Source organism: Drosophila mauritiana, chromosome 2L (assembly GCF_004382145.1).
Source record: "Drosophila mauritiana strain mau12 chromosome 2L, ASM438214v1, whole genome shotgun sequence".
Lineage (NCBI taxonomy): Eukaryota > Metazoa > Arthropoda > Insecta > Diptera > Drosophilidae > Drosophila > Drosophila mauritiana.
The window spans coordinates 22,090,824-22,109,736 of record NC_046667.1 but is presented as its reverse complement, the minus strand read 5'-3'; the positions used below and the strand labels follow the sequence as shown (position 1 = coordinate 22,109,736).

Sequence of the window (18,913 nt, the reverse complement as noted above, 5' to 3'; positions counted from 1 at the left end):
TCATATATGGAAGGAGTCCTTTGTGATTCCTCTTCATAAAAAAAGGTAGCAAACTGGGTGCAAGCAAAACTTTTTGAAAATGTTATCACTCCTCATTTGCAGCACCTTTGTAGATCAATCATATCATCAACCACTAACCTCTTGTTGCTAACTTCTTTCGTAATACAGGGTTTCAAAAATAATCTTCTCTACTTTTGTAAAGCATTTGACTCTGTTAATCATTACCTTCTAGTAAGGAAACTTGATCTATTAGGTTTCCCTGTTGATCTTCTAAATTGGATTTCAAGTTATCTGAATGGCAGGACGCAAAAAGTCCTCTTTAAAAATTCTCTATCTTGTATTCTCCGAGTCACATCAGGTGTCCCACAAGGGAGCCACCTTGGTCCGCTTCTTTTTACCTTATTTATTAACGACCTCCCCTTGGTAATAAAATATTCGCGTGTACGCAGACGATGTAAAATGATGCTTCCAGCACAAGTACATTTCGCGCCATTTGGACTTACAATCCGATCTAGACAGCTTTCAGATATGGCAGCGTGATATCGTATTAAACTTAAATAGCTCAAAGCGTAAAGATATGGCCCTTTGTCGTGTCAACCCATTACGCACGATTTAAACTCTAAGTGGGTGCTCTTTGGACAGAATAACACGAGTTGATGATCTTGGTATTCTTCTGGACAATATTTCGACTATTGTCAATAAGGCCAGGGGTGTGCTTTGTTTTATAAAAAGGTGGTCTAAGGAATTGATGATCCTTACATGACTAAAACCTTGTTTACTTCGTTAGTCCGTCCGATTCTTGAGTGTAGATCACTTGTTTGGAGTCCACAATACGTAGTCCACTCGGACCGTATGGAATCGGTCCAAAAAACTTTTTACTTTTTGCCTTGCAGCGCCTAAATTGGGATGTATATTACCTCCTTATTCCAGTAGACTACTTTTAATTAATTTACCTTCCCTAGCTAACGATGCTTGGAACAGTCTTTTTTTGTAAGCTTATTCGTGGTGAAGTTGAGATCTAACTATTTGTTGCATGACCCTTACAGAGTATGTTCTGACTATAATAGACTTTATCCTATTATCTGTAAGCGGCAGAGAGTCAACTGCCGCTCTTAAAGCATTCAATTTTAACTTTTTTAATACATAATTAAATCCTACTAACACTAATATTTATTAGAGTTATTTTACGTTATATTCATTTCCTCGTTTCTGTTCTTTTTTCTATATCGCGTCTATCTTCTCGCGTGTCGAGCCTCTCGGTCGCTTGGGCGGAAGGTTTGGCCGTGCGACCTGTGCGAAAAAAGGCTATAATAGGTTCGTTGAAAAGTATGTAACAGACATAAGAAAGTGTTTCCGACTATAACTCAAAAGAGAGTTTCAATTAAAAAAAATAAATTTTAATTTAGTGTTATGACCATAATCGCAAAAACGGAGGTTATTTTAGTTTTACACATTTGTCCCTACCTAACTTCGCCTGCCCACCTATGCTGTTGGCGACGTGCTGCTTGCCGATTCTTACGGGAGTTGGGCAGACGCTACTTCTGCACTTTTATGTTGTGCAAGTGCAACATATGTTTCGGAACCGGACGCACGTACGTTCGTGATTACGTGTTGATCTCATCCCTCGTCTTGATCGTCATTCAGATTAGGGTCAAGATGATAATGATGGTAATATCGCCTCCAAAAGATATGTCGACCAGGTGTGATGTCGGTTTCAGGATACTTATCGTCTTGATGTTTTTGGCGTTTAACTCTTTCATCAGCTCCAATGATAATTTCTCTTCGACTTGGGTCATGGCCACTTTAGTTTGTAAGATTGCTAGCATGAGCTTGGCGTAAACGGCATCTTTGGCTTCGAATTTTTGACCCTTGGCTTCTACGGTGGAATTTTTATAGGTTACGAGGAACGTACCTTTGAGGTTGGTGGGCGTCCCGTCAATATTTATTGTGCCTGTAAAGCAGTTCAGCAGGATGGTCCCTGGTAGCAGCTCTTCCAACTTTGGGACGTGTTGGTTATTTGTTCTGGTGCAGTTGGCAGGTTTCCCTTTTAGTAAGTTTGGTAGGCAGGGCGAATTGATTATTTCTCTTATATTTCTATGTTTACAGATGGTTATTTCATTGTATTACAGTTTACAGTTTTTTGAGTAAAGTTTTTCCTTACATTTAATTATATTTTCGCTTTCTATTTTATTGCCATATTGTTCGATTCTACCTGGCTTATTCCATATCTCGCTGCAAAGTTCCGATTTTTTTATAGGAATTTTTATGACGTATATTAACATTGTAACATTGCTCACTATACTTATCTCCGCTATATGCAGTGCTTCTTCGAAATTGACATATGGCATTTGATCTGTTTCTAGTACCTTCTTTACCTGTCTAATTTCCTCATCGCCAAATATATGAGAACTGGTTATTTCGGCTTATTTCATGGTTGAGGTTCAACATTTCTTCTTTTAGCAACATAATAGTGGTGCTCATGTCTAATTGTCCATTTCCCTCATATTTTAGACTGTTGGTAATGCTATTGGTTACCTCAGCAATGTTATTTACCTTTTCTATTATGGCTCTGTTTAAATTGACTTGCTTATTATTGTTTGTCAACACTTCAATAATCTTCTCCTGTATCATATCGAAATCCCTGCTATCTGGAGATCCGGATAACCATTTACATGCGCTACCCAATATTTCGATGTGTCTTTTCTTCCGATTCTTAACTCTTAGATTGTCGATTAATGTTTGGGATTTCTCAACTTCCTCCATGATAAACGGTAGTATTGGGTCATATTTTTTTAGTTCGGTTTGTTTTTTGCGTTGATTTTTTCAATAGTGTTCTTGTATTATTCGAGATAAATCACATGAATTAATCGAAGAGTTCCTGTCTGTACTTTTGCTGGCCCAGTCGTCAGCGTTACTATTTCGGAATTGGTGTAGTCAGTTATTTGTACTTTTGCTGTGCTTGCAGCCAGTAAGAACCTGTAAATTAAGTTTCAGTTTCGTATTATTAGCGCTTTGTAAATAATTCTTCCTTTTTCGTTGTACTTCCTTGTACCCAAATGACAGTTTTGTTCCCAATCTTTTGTTGTTCTTTAGAGAAATTTCGTCAAAGTCTTTTGTTTTGCTGTGGAATTCTAAATCTTTCTCCTGTTAATTTTTTATTTTTTCAAAGGTTTCTTGTCATTCTACTTGACCTCTTATGGAGTTATGGAGTTTTTTGCTTTTTGACATCTGATAGTTTCAGTTAGGGTTGAATGGAAACTTTCGATTTGTCCATTTGCACGCTGTGGTAGGGTGGAGTTTTGAACACTTCTATATTATATTTCTCCTGCATATTTCTCCCCTAAGATTTCCTTTTATAACATAAGGGTTTAATTGTTATTTTAAGATTTCAACAAGTTTTTCCAAATCGAATAAATACATTATGTCTATGATAGCTTGGAAAAATTATTTCAAATTTATAATAAGCCTGCATTTCTATTTTCAGTATTATTTGATTCTTAAAGACGTTTAGGGAATTCTGCGATAGCTCTTACTTTTTCTGGATTTGTTTTAATTCCACTGTCTGCTATAAAAAATCCCAGGAATTCTACCTCCTTTTTGAAAAATTCGCACTTGTCCAACTGAACTTTCATATTTGCCTCTTCTAAAGTTCGGAAAATTTTACTAATGTCGCTTGCATGCTGTTCTTCTGTTTTGCTAAATATGATGATGTCGTCTATATAGACGAAGCATCTTACACCGACGTTGTCTCCAAGTATATCGTCTAGTGCCTTTTGAAATATAGAGGGGGCGTTTTTGAGCCCAAATGGTAATCTCGTAAACTCATATTTACCCTGATTCACTGAAAAAGCAGTTTTCTCTATGCCGGATTTCCTTAAGGGAATCTGATGGAAACCAATTTTTAAATCTATAACGGAAAAGAACCTGTTTTTTCCTAACTGTGCAAGGACAAAATTAATGTCTGGGATCGGGTACCTATCGGGAATGGTGGCCATATTCAACTTCCTATAATCAATCACCATTCTGAATTTTTTGGCCCGATGCATCTACCTTCTTATGTACGATCCATATCGGAGAGTTGTAGGGCGATCTTGATGGTCTTATGACTTCGTTTTCGAGTAGCTCCTGTATTTGTTTCCCTACTTTTTTCCTGGGTGCTTCTGAGTAAGGATAGTGTCTTGAATAGATATGTCGGTGTTAGTACTTCTAATCGTTACTATCACTTTTGTTGTAAACGTTTTTGTTTCGTTTGGGTCACTGAATACTTTTGGGAATTCTGAGCAGATCTTTTTCATAATTTGTTTTTGAGTGTTATTGGCGTGTTCTAGTCGGAGATTTTTTACTTCTCGTTAAGGTTGTTGATTTAATTTAATTTTTAGTTTGTCTTCCTTCATTATGAATCTTTGTCTTGAAAATGTGTCTGTTCCTATTTCTCTTAATGTGTCATTTCCTATCAGCGCCTCAAAGGACTCGAGTGCTGGCAAGAGAAAAAATTTGAGGTTACTGTTTTTCAATCCGAACGGGTTGGCTATTACATGATGAGTAACTAAAACAGAGCCACCAACAGATCTTACATGGAAAGGTTTTTCTTTTTTTTTTTTTTTAATTATTGTATGTAATTTTTATTAGAGCCTGTGCCTATCAGCATTTTGATCATTCCTCGCTCACCGATTCTACAGTTTATGTACGGTAAGGAGGAGGATATTACTCTTAAAAATTAAGATCAACGAAATCGGATTCGAATGGTTCGTCCTCACTTGTCACATGGAAGTTTCTTTGTCTTTTGTCAGACTGTCCAAATGTCTGCTGTTCCAATGGTATTTTATTTATCGTGTTTTTAATAGGTCTGTTCATGTAGTTTATGCGTCTCGTCTGCATGCTTTGATCTATATCCATTGGTTCCGGCCGCTTTTGGGGCTTCAGCCGATGGGCGTGTGTGAAGGGGGTGCCGAAAAGTGGTTGATTTTCAAAATTAGCGACAAATAAGTATAGACGCGTTGATAAATTTCTGATACCGTCGTATTGCCCTGTTTTAGAGACGTCATTTGGTACTCGAGTGTAGTGACATCTCGTTTGTTAGCGTAATGACCCGTCAACCATTTCGATATAGCCGTCCAGTATAAGAGGGTTTGATATGATTCTAAAACCGAATCAGCATTTCCCACGATCTTGTTCCTGATGACGTTAAGAATTCCATAGTACCTAGGTGAGCCGGCTGTTGTTGAAAAAATTTGCAAGATTCTTTCTACACTTTTTTTCCAAGAACTGAATTCTCCTGCTTGTCCTGAAAATTCCTTAAGGCACATTACTACATCGGAAATTCTGTCCAGTTCGTTCATGTAGTTGCCCTCGATGTTTACTGGTTGGTCCCGTCTTCTAAGTCTTCCATGGCAACAGCAACAACAACGAAACGGCGGAAACAGCGACTCGAAATTCAGTTTAAGCGGGAAGATGAGCTCAAAGAAGAATTAGAGGCAGCTTCCGTTTCTTGGCTATGTACGCGCACATAAGTATTGCAACAGAACTTTTTTAATGATCACTGCCCTTAATTTGTCTGAATATTGCAGACAGAAAGAGTGGTTCAACAAAGCGGTGAGCAACAATAGCGAATTAATTGATGAGTTAAAGCTTTTAACATCAAATCTTTACCAGATTGTCACTATTTATTGTTTATGCACAAATCACGTCGGGGTCACCAAATAATGGCTAAACGAAGCTTTGAACAGTCTTTATTTGTAATCTTATTCGTGGTGATGTTGATAGTCCCGACTTGGTGAGTCGGCTAAGCTTCTCTGTTTCAAGCTGATTCACTAGAAAATATATATCCCTAATCTTAAACCTTTGTAGATTTAACTATGTAGAAGTCATCTATGTTTCATTTAATTTCATTATGTTTCGACTATAATAGACTTTATACAATACAGATAATAATCTGTAATCTTGACACTCTGCCGCTTTTAAAGCAATCATTTCTAACTTTTTGTTACTTTAACAGAATTAAACAGGAATTGGCCACATTTTATTTAATATACATAAAATAATTTAGATATCTAACAATCAACGAGTTATGAACAACAGTTCCGCCTGAGTAATGTTACAAAAGCTAGGTTAGCTTTACCGCTTTTTGCGAAGTACGGTGGTATATCGGATAGGCAGCAATAAAAAGCTGTATTTATTAACTCATAGCTCGGCAAAATATTGAGATAAACTTCTGATATCAAACAAAAATACGACTGAGCGCGGTAAGAAAAGCTGTGATATCAAATGTTTCTTTTCTTTTCTCTTGAGATCTCCATGTTCATACGGACGGGCAGACGGACATGGCCAGAACGACTCGGCTATTGATCCTGATCAAGAATATATAATTTATATAGTCGGAAACGCTTCCTTCTATTACATCCTTTTCAACGAATAAGTATATCCTTTTACTCTACGAATAACGGGTATAAAGAGCAAACCATGTTCAAGCAGGACGAATTTGTTTTTATCGGCTTATAAAGAATAGAATTTATGTGCCTGTAACTTTAATGAAAGACCGCATACGCATACAATTACATAAAGTTATTAAAATTTAATTTCTTACCTATAGAAACGTTCCCCCATTTTGTACGAACTTTAAAATTGTTTGAGTTCTTTTCTTCTTTAAACGTGGGTTGGATTTATTTTTGACTTATCTGAAATTTACCAAAAACTGTCAGTAGAACTTAGAAATTTTACATTGTATTAATTAAAACAAAAACACCTTTTCAACTATGAAAATTACTAAAGTCCGATTTCGTGACTATTTAAAGAAACAAATCCAAAAACATAACTGCACAAGATTCTTATTCAAGAATTAAAAACCCCCGTAGTCAACTATCGGAGTGTTCTTTCCCGCTAGAATAAACATTGCGATGAGTTAAAACTCCGCCCAAGTGCATATGTCAACTGCGGAAGGAAGGCCTGCCTGTTGCCAGTTACGCAACAAATCGGAGCTTAGTAACGGCAGTGCAAAACTCAAAGCTTGGAGAAAGTGAGTTTGGAGAGACAGAGTTCCTAGGAAGTGAGTTTGAAGAAACGGAATCTGTAGAAAGAGTTTTAAGAAAAAAGCCTTAAGATTAATTGAAGAATCACTCCAAGGAATAGGAGAACGAGACGACGACTTAGCAACGCCAAGCAAAGTTAGCAGAAAGGGAGCTACAGACGTGAAAGTTTGCAAGGAGCACGATTGCTACATCGAAACAAAACAAACATCGAAACAATTAAGACGCCTTTCTACACTACGAATCCTATTGTGTTTTAACAGGCGGCCCAATCATAGGAAGGACCCGCCTGCGTAGCGGGAGTCTTGTAAAGACCCGGTAGACTGCTTCGGAGCTTGCGTAACGCGTTCGTAAAAACCATGCTTTAGGTCTACAGACGCGTCCGTTCAGATTACACGGGGTTGAACGTGTTGCCTTTTCGTCCTGCGGTTGCTTGAAGACAGCCGTTAGCTACCTTGACTCCGTTTACGCAGCAGCGTAGTCCACACCATCTAACACGAGGAGAGCGGCAGGACAGGGGAAATGAGGCCGTCTCGGCTACTGATCCTGATCAAGAACATATATTTTTTGTATAGTCGGAAACGCTACCTTTTCCCTGTTACATACTTTTCAATAAATCTAGTATATCCTTTTACTCTACGAGTAACGGGTTTAAGAATACAATTTTTAAAAATACTGGTTTCAAGTCTAACCGTTTTAAATATTTAAGTTCTCTGTTAAAATCTATCGAAATTTGTATCGATCCGAAACATATTTATAATTACACACTAAGCGCAAAACAATTTTTTACCGTTTCTCGCCATTTTTGAAATTACTACGGTAACATCGGATCAGGCAATATCCGATCTATTTGCCAAGATCGTTTAAAAATGACGGATTCTACCCGATGGCGAGACGCAACGGGTCCTCTTTCAAATTCTCTTTCTTGTATTTATCCGGTGTCCCACAAGGGAGCTACCTTGGTCCGCTTATTTTTACCTATTTATTAACGACATTCCCTTAGTAATTAAACATTCGCGTTACTTATGTAGGCAGACGATGTTAAATTATGCCTCTAGCATAAAGAAATTTTCTGTCATTTGGACTTATAACCCGATCTAGATATCCTTCAAATATGGTGTCGTTATAATGTTATAAACTTAATGGCTCCAAGTGTAAGGATATGACCTTTTGTAGTGTCACCCCAATGCATGCTAATATATACATACACTCTAAGTGGGTGGGCTTTGGATAGAATAACAAGAGTTGATGATCTTAGTGTTCTTCTGGACCCTAAACAAAAATTTTGAGAACATATTTCGTCTGTTGTCAATAAAGCCACTTGTGTGCTTGGTTTTAAAAAAAGGTGGTCAAAGGAATTTGATAACCCTTATAATGAAATGATAAAGCAGTATTCGATGTTTGCGAGTACTGGAGACTATCTGGAAAAGGCGACAGGGAATCGTTTGTGAAAGTATCGACTGTAGTTTAAGAGGCAGTGCATCGTAGATCGTCAGAGCATTAGTCTGAAATCGGCCTAGTCATGGTAAACTGTAATCTTGGAAAAGCAGATCTGCAGAAAGCGTTGTGCGCAGCGTGCTGCAGAGGCGAGCGTGAGGCGGGTACTGCAGGAGCAGAGGCGAGGTGACGAAATCTGGAGGACGCGGAGTCTTAAGCATCCCGGAGTCTTACTCAGCGAGGAGTCTGAAAAAGCAAACCTTATTTGAAGACAAGCAGTGGCGAAAAGTTTTTAAGCTTGAAGAGTCTGAAGAAAAATCTAATCGGAAGAGTTGGCGAGTATTCTTAAGAAGCAGTGCATCTAATGGGGTGCAACCCAAAAATTAAGATAATCTTTTTGAAACCGTCTGGCAAGCAGTAAAATAGGTTGTATATATGAAATTAAAATCTTTAATTTATTAAATCGTAAGATATTCCTTAAAACTTTGTGTAAGCCTATTATTTATTCGAAACATTTAAATATAGTTATTTTTAATCTAAAACCATTAACCAACCATTGTAAAACGTTTTCAAAATCGCGAAGAAATAATGTTAATGAAATACGACGATTTGCGCTAAATTTAGCCAATACAGGTAGAAAATGATAAACTTATTGCCCACTTTGATATTCAGGACGCAGATGATAACAGCTACTCAGATGATGTTGAATCTATAGCCCACTAGTCGCTCTTTATTTACACTGATAGATCTAGAAGGTAGAGTATCAACATTTGCAGGAACAGCTAAACCAGATGTACCTCATTCAATACAGGAGTTAGAGGAATGCGCTTGGACTGTAGAGTGGAGTCAGCTCCAACCATTCATTTTCTCCAAGCAATTGCATAGTGGAGATGCCAAGTCGTTTGCCCGTAGTCAGGTTAACATTAAAAAATATCGTCTGCTGAGGTTCATTACAAGTTAGGTGTGCACAGGAATATAAACACCTAACATTAATATTTGTACATCGACGAGGAAAGCTTAGTAGAGAATTTTAAAAAGACAGTTCCAGGCGCAAAGGCAAGCAAAATTATGTTGTACCAAAACTAAACTAAAGGTGCAGATCGAAGTCACATACAAGGTATCTTAAAAGAACGAACAGCGCACAGTTGATTTGGATGGTTCAAAAAGGTTCGATTCCAAACCAGAGCTTGTTCGCAAATGCTTCAAATGCAGGATCCGTCCCACATGAAAAATAATTGTAAGAAATAAATTAGGGAAAAATCAGGTCTTAATGTTAGCAAGTATAAACACACACATAAATTCACTTCTACCTAAGCTCCACGATAAAATAAATATAATAAAATGATTATCCAGTCCTTAATTTAATTGCAACACGTATTCACTCCTTAATGTCGCCAAGGCAACGGCCCAAACCAAAATAGAGTACGGTCTGTTTCTATACGGCATTCTAAACATGTTAGGAACACCGTTCAACTCTGTCTAGTCCTCGGTGCCTATCGCTCCACTTCAATTAGTAACTTACTCTATAAAGCAAATATTGCTCCTTATAAATGAAGAGAGACCTTCAAACAGCCAAGCTGTCTCAAAACATTTTTTTCCCCAAAACACACCAATTTACGGGTTTGTCAAGTATAAAAATGAGAAAAAGAAAACAATTCAATGAAACCAGCCTAGAACTTTATCTACCCTCCAAACCAGTAAACAAACCATCCTGGGCTCTTCCCAATCTAATGGACCATAACTCCAAACCCATAAAAACAAGAAAAATTTCCAGAATCATACCCAAAACTGTATGAACTCAAAAAAATAGTCTCAAGCCACATACTTTCATATTCACTGACGGATTAAAAATTAATATTAGCAATAGACTTAATGCAAAACTCAAAAACCAGCATCTATTACCCAAACAGAATTAGATCACTTATGACACAATACGCTCCCAAAATTAAAATAAATTGCGTTAAAACAAAAAGAAAAAATTAAACACGGCAGTCAATGGTACATATGGTAACTTACACACCTGTAATTATATTAAACAATCCCACCAAATTTATACCAGACTCTAATAAAAAAAAATAATACCACTTTGACTAGGACACACAAAAATAACACACCAACACTACCTAAACCCAATTTCAATACCAAATTGTACGTTTAAACAAGCCATATTTAACAACAAAAACCCTATACACCTGCTCCCCGTCCCACCCCGTCCCAGATAACATATAAAAATCCTATTAAATCTAAAAATACAGAATTATACCATAAAATCTAAAAATGACAGTAAAAAACACAACAATAATTTTGCCAATTACCCACGTTAAAGCATCGACCCTCAATTTTGCCACAAAAATGCCTGCTGAAATTTAAAACCGATGTTAAATAAGAGACATATTTAGAGACATAGAAATCGCAGCAAAAATCTAATCTAATCTATCAAAGGTTTTGACGTTTTGTGCGGTTGTGGGCGAGGTTAAAATGTAATTAATCTAATAAGACAATAAGAAAAATAAAATTATGAAACAAAATCACATTTTTTAAAGTGTGGGCGTTAAAAGTTTGGACGGCTTGAATTTGAAATTTATTAATATACCTGTTTATCCAATGGGCTTTTTCATTAGCTTTTGAATTAATTCATCTTATTGTTCAAATAATATATTTGGTTTATTTGTCAGCGAAAGGGTCAAACCAGTGCGAATGTTTAACTGAGTAGGTAGACGACTGAGTTCAAAAATAAGAACGCTGTGTACAAAGATGGGCATAAAGATAAGAATGTCTGCAAACGTTTGCTTAGATAAATAAGCATATAAATGAGATAAAGAACAACAATGATTGATTTACGTTTATCTTAACTATTAAAATTGGTCTTGTTTAATGCTGCCGGCTTCGTGGCCCGACATGCCCACCTCGTTGGAAGTCACACTTTCAACAGAGTCCTTTAGGGCCAGAAGACACAACTTGTTTACTCTTGTCTTGTCTTGTCTCTTCTGATGATGTTTTCAGTACAACACTCTAGTTAGGGGCCAACCCATTGAGGGTAGATTTTCGTCCTTAACAAAAACATAATCGTTCACCGACAGACCAGTCCTTGAAATTCGCCACTTGGAACGCTGCTAAAGTAACGTTAGATGCTCTTCCTTTCACTTAGACCAGAAGATTTGCGGCAAACCGGATACGCGCTGCCATGTATCCAAGCGGTTGTAGTTTAGACTTGTCATGTCAGGCTCATCGAAGGAACCTGGAGGAGCGCCGTTTAAGAAATGTCAAAATACCAAAGTGGGGAGAACGTAGAGGAATGAAATGCCAATCGATAATATCAGATAGACAAAAATCATGCACCGACTTTTGGTGATCACTGCTAAGCTAAGGAGCAGCCGCTTTAGTTCCAATAGCTCGTTTTTGGCGCCGATAGTAGCGTTAGCGTTGACTGACCAAATTTTTTAAGGCTTCCGCCTGGTACATATAAAGCGCTTGATACCGTGGAGAAATACTACTGTGGAGAAATCCTTGATTAGCATGAGATGCACAGCTTTGGTGGAGAAGCAAATAAATACTCAGACGTAGCACATATTGCGAGCCTTCGGCTTGTAAAAAAATGGACCGCAGAAATCGACTCCAGTGACCTGAAAGTCATGCGATCCGTCAAGCCGCTCCTTCGCAAGATCCTTCACAGTGTTTTCCACGAGACGAGGTAATGGTTTCCCCAAAAACATCGTACGCATCTATTCGTGGCCTTGGCCACACTGTTTTTTTTTACTGGCCTCGGGTGTTCAACATTAGGGTTGAAAACGCCCGATTTACTCCTGCTGCTTTCGAGCTAACGTAGGCAAGGTGTTCACGGAACGAAAGGCTGGTGACTATCACTATCCGTCTTCTCCTGCGCCAGCTCTAGCCCCATTGAGCTGAGCCATTTTTCAATGTCCCTGATATTTTTGTTACACTTTTCCTCAGCCTTGCCGGGATGCTTGTCAACAACGAGCAAAGCCACGTCATCCGCGAAGCCTATGATCTCGCTCCTCCCAACCAGCGGTAGGCGAAGTATCTTGTTATACATGGAGCGGGCCACAGAAGCGGGCCAAGAACCGAGCCTTGCGGAACTCCACCGGTTACCTGATGCCTGAAGACTTCGTCCGACGACTCCCACAGTAGGACCAGTACCGAGAAGTAGCTGTGAATGATCCTGACTAGGTAGGCGTGAACGCCGAAACCAATTAATGCTTCTAGGATCCGGTCCCACCTCGCTGTGTTAAAGGCGTTCCTGATGCCTAGTGTGACCATGAGGCAGTACTCTTTGCTAACCCCCTTCCATCTGGTGTCCTCGATTGCTTGGGCCGCTACTTCGACCACTCTGTTGAAAACGTCGACGGTGGACCGCGCTTTCCTGAATACAAACTGGGACCAAGAGAGGTCATCCGCGTCAGCGATAGCCCTCTCTAGCCGAATGCACACCAGTTTCTCCTTGCCAGTTCCATCGATGAGGCATATCGGCCGGAACGATGAAGGCTCCTCGGGTGGCTTCCCTGGTTTTGGGATGAGCAACAGCTTTTGTATCTTCCATCTTCTTTTTGTAACCCATCCATCAAAGCAAACAGATGTTCCGGTACACTGCGTAGCATCGCTGGTCCAGTAGCTTGGGAATCCTCGTATATGCCTTCTTGACCACCACCTTGTAGGCACTTCCCCATGAGTCGCTGTCAGCAGAATCGAATAGGTCGAGGAAGCATTTCCGCTTGCTCACCCGTATGGCTATCTTGAGTTCTTTCCTGTGGGCTCTATACTCAGATTGGCGTTCGGCAAATGACTGCGCACCTCTAGCGCGTTGATAGCGTCGTCTGGCGGAGAGGCAATCTCGACGAGCCGTCTCTATCTCCTGGTTCCACCAGTGGACAGGGGCTCTTTGTCGACTATGCGTCCTGCTCGTTTGCATGCTGGCGTCGCACGAGGCCTTCAGATGCCTCATTAGTGCCACTGCCGTCAGCTCAGCTCCTTCTCTGCTCACCGTGGGTAGGAACTGCTCTCGGAATGACTGCGTGTCCAGGGTGCCCGTCTTGTATTTCATCATTGGCTTGGGCTGCTATCTGGGCGTGGGACGAGGAAGGGCATCCCAGGTCGTAAATGATGGCCAAGTGGTCACTGCCAGTGTATTCCTCGCTGAGTCTCCACCTCGCTAGCCTGAACGACGAGCCGCTAGTGAAGGAGGGGTGTCCGGCACGTGTGCCGGTTTCCTTGGTTTAGAAGAGCGAATGGCTCCAGCACCATCCTGCCTCTCGCGTTGGTGGTTGAACTGCCCCAGCTCTCTGACCAAGAGTTGAAGTCGCCAGCTATGAGAACATGGGGTCCTCTAGCATCCGCTGCCAGTTTATCCAATGCCGACTGAATGCGATTAAGGTCAGGCTGGGAGCTAGGTATACGCTGTGCACCCACCATCTGCCCACCCTTGTCCTAACAAGCCCGAAGTCCGAAAAAACATCGGTTAATTGTTGGGCTTCTCTGCTGCACCTCCAGATCGCTGCTCTTTTGGTGCGGTCAAAAGCCCAGTTTTGGGCTAGCCGCCGTCCGTTAGGGCTAGCTAACTAGAGCAAGCTTCACTCTGCGTTCACGCAACGTCTGCACTAGCAGGTTTTAGGCTGCCGTGCAGTGATTCAGGTTAAGCTGAATTAAGCGCATCATTGCACTGCCTTTGGTGCTCCTTTAGCCGCCAATGGGCACTTCCGTGTGCCTGCTTGATGGTTGGTCGCTTGGCTTCCTCTGCTTGCGCACATGAAGCACTTAGCCTCGTTAGGGCACTCAGCGGCCTTGTGTCCCGCGGACCCGCATCTGAAGCAGCACTGGCTTTTGTCTACGGTGCTTCTAGAGTGGGCCGCTATGTGGCCTTCCTCCAAACATTTGAAGCATGTTTGGCGTGGCTTCAGTTCCTTGATCAGACATTGGGACTATCCTACCCTCAGCTTGCCACGCTTGATTAGCGGGTCCGCCAGATTGGCTGGAACTGCTATTACAGCAGTCTTACCTAAATACTGCGCTTAACGGAGGCTCTTGATAGCAACCACTGCTGCTGGGATCTCTGCCTGGGCCTCCAGGGCCCTCTTCAGCTCGTCTTCAGTAGTAGGCTCGTCAAGGTCGCGAATCAAAAATACTTTTGATTGTGTTACCGAGCGAAGGCTGGTGCGGTCTCCTAGCACCGCTTCCATGTCCACCTTGAGCTTCTGCGTCAAGTCTTGGGCAGAGGCACGTAGCTCGAGGAGCAGTTTACCTTTGGCCATCCTCTTAACCCTCGTTACGTTTTTCCCGATGGCCCTAAGCCTGCCGTCCTGGCCTCTTGTGACCAGTGACAGCACTTCGCGCATCGGGACTCTCCCTCGGCGGTCTCTACCTGCGCGGTCCGGTCGGCCGCTGCTGCAGTCTGGCTTGTGGCTTACTTTCCGCTGCAGTGGTGTGGGGCGGAGCCCTAAGTAGGCGCTGGGGTCCCGCTGCCTTCTGGTAGTCGGATCGCTGGGCTTTCTTCGCGGACAGCGCCGTACGTTCCTTTGGTTTAGGACTATCCGTGCCCTTACTCCGTCCTTCGTGGCTGGAAGGGCGCTTAGGTGTGGTCTGTTGGCTACCATCTGTTCTTACCGTGCGTCCGAAATGCTTGCGGTCAGCTGGCGTGACCGGCAAGTCTACGTGGTGGCAGCCACGACGGTGTTGTTTTTGAGATTTTCCAGGAGGGCCAACTCGGTGCACCCGAATACTCGCGCGCGTTTCGTGCTTTCGTCTTTGGCTTTTCAGTGAGACTACCAGATGGCCGGGAACTCGCAGACTTCAGAGGAGAATGACGTTTGGATTTAACGGATAACGTTTTTCATTTCTTATTAGCCACAAGGGATAGAACCTACATAGGTACCTTCGGACCGTACATATGTAACATCCGTAGGGCGTGAGGAACTGGATGTTGTGGTAGTTCACCACTTTGTGCTCACGCTCTGCCCATTCTATTAAGTCAGGGCGCATTCATCGCCCTTGTTGTGTCTCTTTCTACCTGGTCTGTCAAACTCCTCGAATCCACTCTCGAATCTCTCTCTGGGTCGCACTAGATATTGACCCTTAATCTCCAGGTCAATTGGCACAATGCCTGAAAGGAAAAGCGCTGCGTCCGATATCCGAAACGGTTCTAAAGCCTCTAAGTACGATAATTTACTGGTAACATCTCCGATTTTCTGCTCGCATGCATTGCTTGGTCCTTGAAGGAGAGCTTACGGTCTATTAGGACTCCCAGATACTTCAGTGCTACTGCTGAGACGATTTCTTCACCCTTAACTGCGACCTGCATGATCTCAACGGTATATCTGCTGCTCAACAGGACTTCTTCGGTCTTATGTGTATACATTCCTAGGTCGACTTTATCGAGCCATTCGATGATCGTGCAAAATTGCTGTTGTCCTGGAGCTCCGGTATTGTTTTGGCAACGGAACTGTTATGCCTCTGTGCTTGCTGATGACCAATATTCAATCATACAAAATGTTCCACAAGATCGGTCCTAGTACCGACCATTAAGAAACACCCACAAAGACTTGGTGACTTCTTGGAACGGCTTATTTTACATACGCGGTCCCTGAAGTAGTTGCCAATTACACTCCGTACGTACCTGGGTATGCCTATGTTGCGCATTGCGCCATCTGCTGGTAATTAAGCCTTTCCGCATTTTGGACTTTTCCAATTACTCGGGATGCATCAAGCAACAGGCGTATCAACAACGCTCCAAGTGCATCACGAGTGTGATATGGGACTGGACGTCACTAGATGCAGACCAATAACCACATGCAGATCTTGCAATGCAGCACCACCAGGACGCACAACCACAATGCCAAGAACATTAACAAAACAGCGACAGAATCCGCAGCCGGCATATGACGACAAGGGATTCACTGTAGTATTCTACAGTTGCCAGCAACAACATTGTAGACATATTTCAGTCGATTATTGAAATCCCCATAATGATTTCGCTGCGGGTTTTAGTGTGGAGTGCCGACGGCGTATCCACTTAGTTGCCCGAACTAGAGTGCCTTGTGCGACAACAAGATGTAGATGCCCTGCTCTTTAGCGAGGCACACTACAAAGGGCCGGAGGCTCCCAAATTATTTTGGCACGCTGCTTGCACTGCCATTGAGTGATGGCAACGCCGGCAGGGGTACCATGGGTTCTGATCCATTGTCCATTTTCCGATCACCTATAGGTACAAACAAAGTAAAACAAGCTTCACAAGCTATGGAAACGGCACTCGGCCCTATAACTTTTGGATAGGTTTACTGTCCCCCGAGATTTATATGAACTACGGACGGATTCAATGTCATTCTGGAAAAGCACTAGAAAGAAGCAACAATAGAACATGTGTGCTCCACCTTGCACAAGGGTTAGAAGCGATCATACCGTGAAAGCCTGAAGCGTCGTAGAAATCGACTGCCAAAAATAAAGGCGCATACACGGTTATATAAGTCTGACGTCCTTAAATGACAAACATTTTTTGGCTTCCACTTTTTTTAAAACTTTGTATAATTTTTATCTTTGAGTTAAATTTGATACAAGATTTGATAATATGTGTAAGTACAGTTACAGAAAAGGGTTTCCGAATTGATTTTTGGTCAGGATCACCCACCGAATGGATTGGGCCATGTCCGTATTTCAGAAGTTGATAAATAAATGGTGAGAGATTATTAAGATTAGAAGATTATCTCACACACACTCTTTAGGTTTAAATGGTTTTATTAGTTCTTTTACCATTTTTAATCGATGTACAAAATGTAGGTGTTTTTGTATACAAAACAGCACAACAATAGAGTTTCGCTTGGGAATTTGGGTACGTTACAATCATGACATAAGAAATCCATCGCACCGATATCAATGCATTGCGTTGTGCCATCCATTGTAGCATCATAGCGATATGCTGCAGCATTCAAGTCCGTCTCATTGATTCTGCGCCGCACATGTCTGTTTTCAATTTCTTGATCATCACGTGCAGCAGAACCACGTAGTCCTCGCATTATTGTTTTCAATTTATTTATGTGTGTGTAAATTTGTAGCCTTTTTTGCAATTCACGCTTACGAAGATTTGCTACGCTCTTCTACTTCGAGTTACAATATTTGAACCACGACTTGTGGCATTATTTCTCTAAGCCAAATACGTTAAAAACGTCTATAAAATAAGCTAGCTTAGGACAAATTCTTTTAGTCAATTAATGCACGATGTAGCTTGACTGCACGAAAACAGCGAATGAAACAACCAAAAGTGCGCAGTCAATTTACGGATATCCTCAATGAGCGCTAATATTTGACAAAAAAACATACGTCTAACACAGATATAATACGAATCCACAAAAAACAACATTCCTTTCAAGGTTTTCATTAGGAAAACTGGTCTTATCTTAGCAAAAAAAAGCAAGAAAATATTTTTGACGTTTGTAGCTAAAAACGATTTATTATATTTTGCGGGTTATCCACAGATTTTCCGGTTTTTTCGCAAAGCTAGTTAACCGACTTGGTCAATAAACGGTGATAGCAAGGCAAGTGAACTATACGGCTCTACTAATCCTTTGGTATTTAATGTTATACCACAAATTAGTACGCTGAACCAGGCGCAGCAACAGAGAAGTCCCGCTTTAAACGTCAGTGATTGATGTTGAAAAACTTACAGATATAACCAAACGTACTGCAAAACAGCAAATTAATTCGCGTAATTGCAAAATGCTACAATATCACTGTACTTTTGCTTCTCCGTTAATACTGTTTATGGCCAAGACAACTTTTACTTGCACAGCAGCTAAAAAAAAATTTTAGACCTTGTGATTACTGGGCCAACCAAACCAAGAGTATTGTAAAACCGAGTGAAGGGTGAAATGAGAGCCACGGCCGATATCACACCGTATCCGCGTCGAGGCCTAGCGTTTTTGTAAATTCGCCTCCATCGTCCGACTTAAAGAAGGACTACTTATCATCTTCCGAAACTCCTTCCAAATCGACTGGTACATTTGAACACCACTTTCTTAGTTTAAAAGTGCCTCTGGACAAGACTGCGAACGTCTGCTGCATATTAATTCCCAAGTTGCTGTCTGGCGCATCGCCAGGGTCGTGCATCTCTGCTCCAGAAATGATGCCAAGTATTCCCACGTCGGATTTAAGTTTTGTAGGGTCCTCCAAATGCTCCTCCCAGCCCAGCCAGTTAGCATAGCTCCCAAAAAATGTTGGAAGTTCAAGAGGGGGTATCGACGGTACCCTATTCCGGAGTGAACGCTGCTGATGGCCAAAATCACACTGATAAATGCCGCCAGCAAAGATTGAGTGGGGGAGAACTTGCGAGGCGCGCTTTAAAATCTTCTCCCGAAATCGCTCCACTCTATTATATATTGCAGTCACCTTGCGCTTTAAAATTGTCAACCTGTTTGCATCAGCAGTAACATTTCTAGAACTTTCAGCAGCCAGGG

The 18,913-nt window shown here is 41.3% G+C and overlaps 1 protein-coding gene across 2 annotated transcripts in view; it reads right to left on the bottom strand.

Moving 5' to 3' along the window:
• The window catches only part of LOC117136142, an 85,789-nt gene that overhangs the window by 26,102 nt on the left and 40,774 nt on the right, over positions 1–18,913 (bottom strand). Inside the window, exon 1 of one of the 2 annotated variants that reach the window (XM_033296852.1) lies at positions 6,584–6,674. The exons of the other annotated variant lie outside the window; for it this stretch is intronic. Coding sequence (XP_033152743.1) covers positions 6,584–6,603 — 20 coding nt within the window. The 5' untranslated portion in view covers positions 6,604–6,674. Of the gene's footprint in view, positions 1–6,583; positions 6,675–18,913 lie in introns of those variants that run through there. 2 annotated transcript variants of the gene reach the window in all.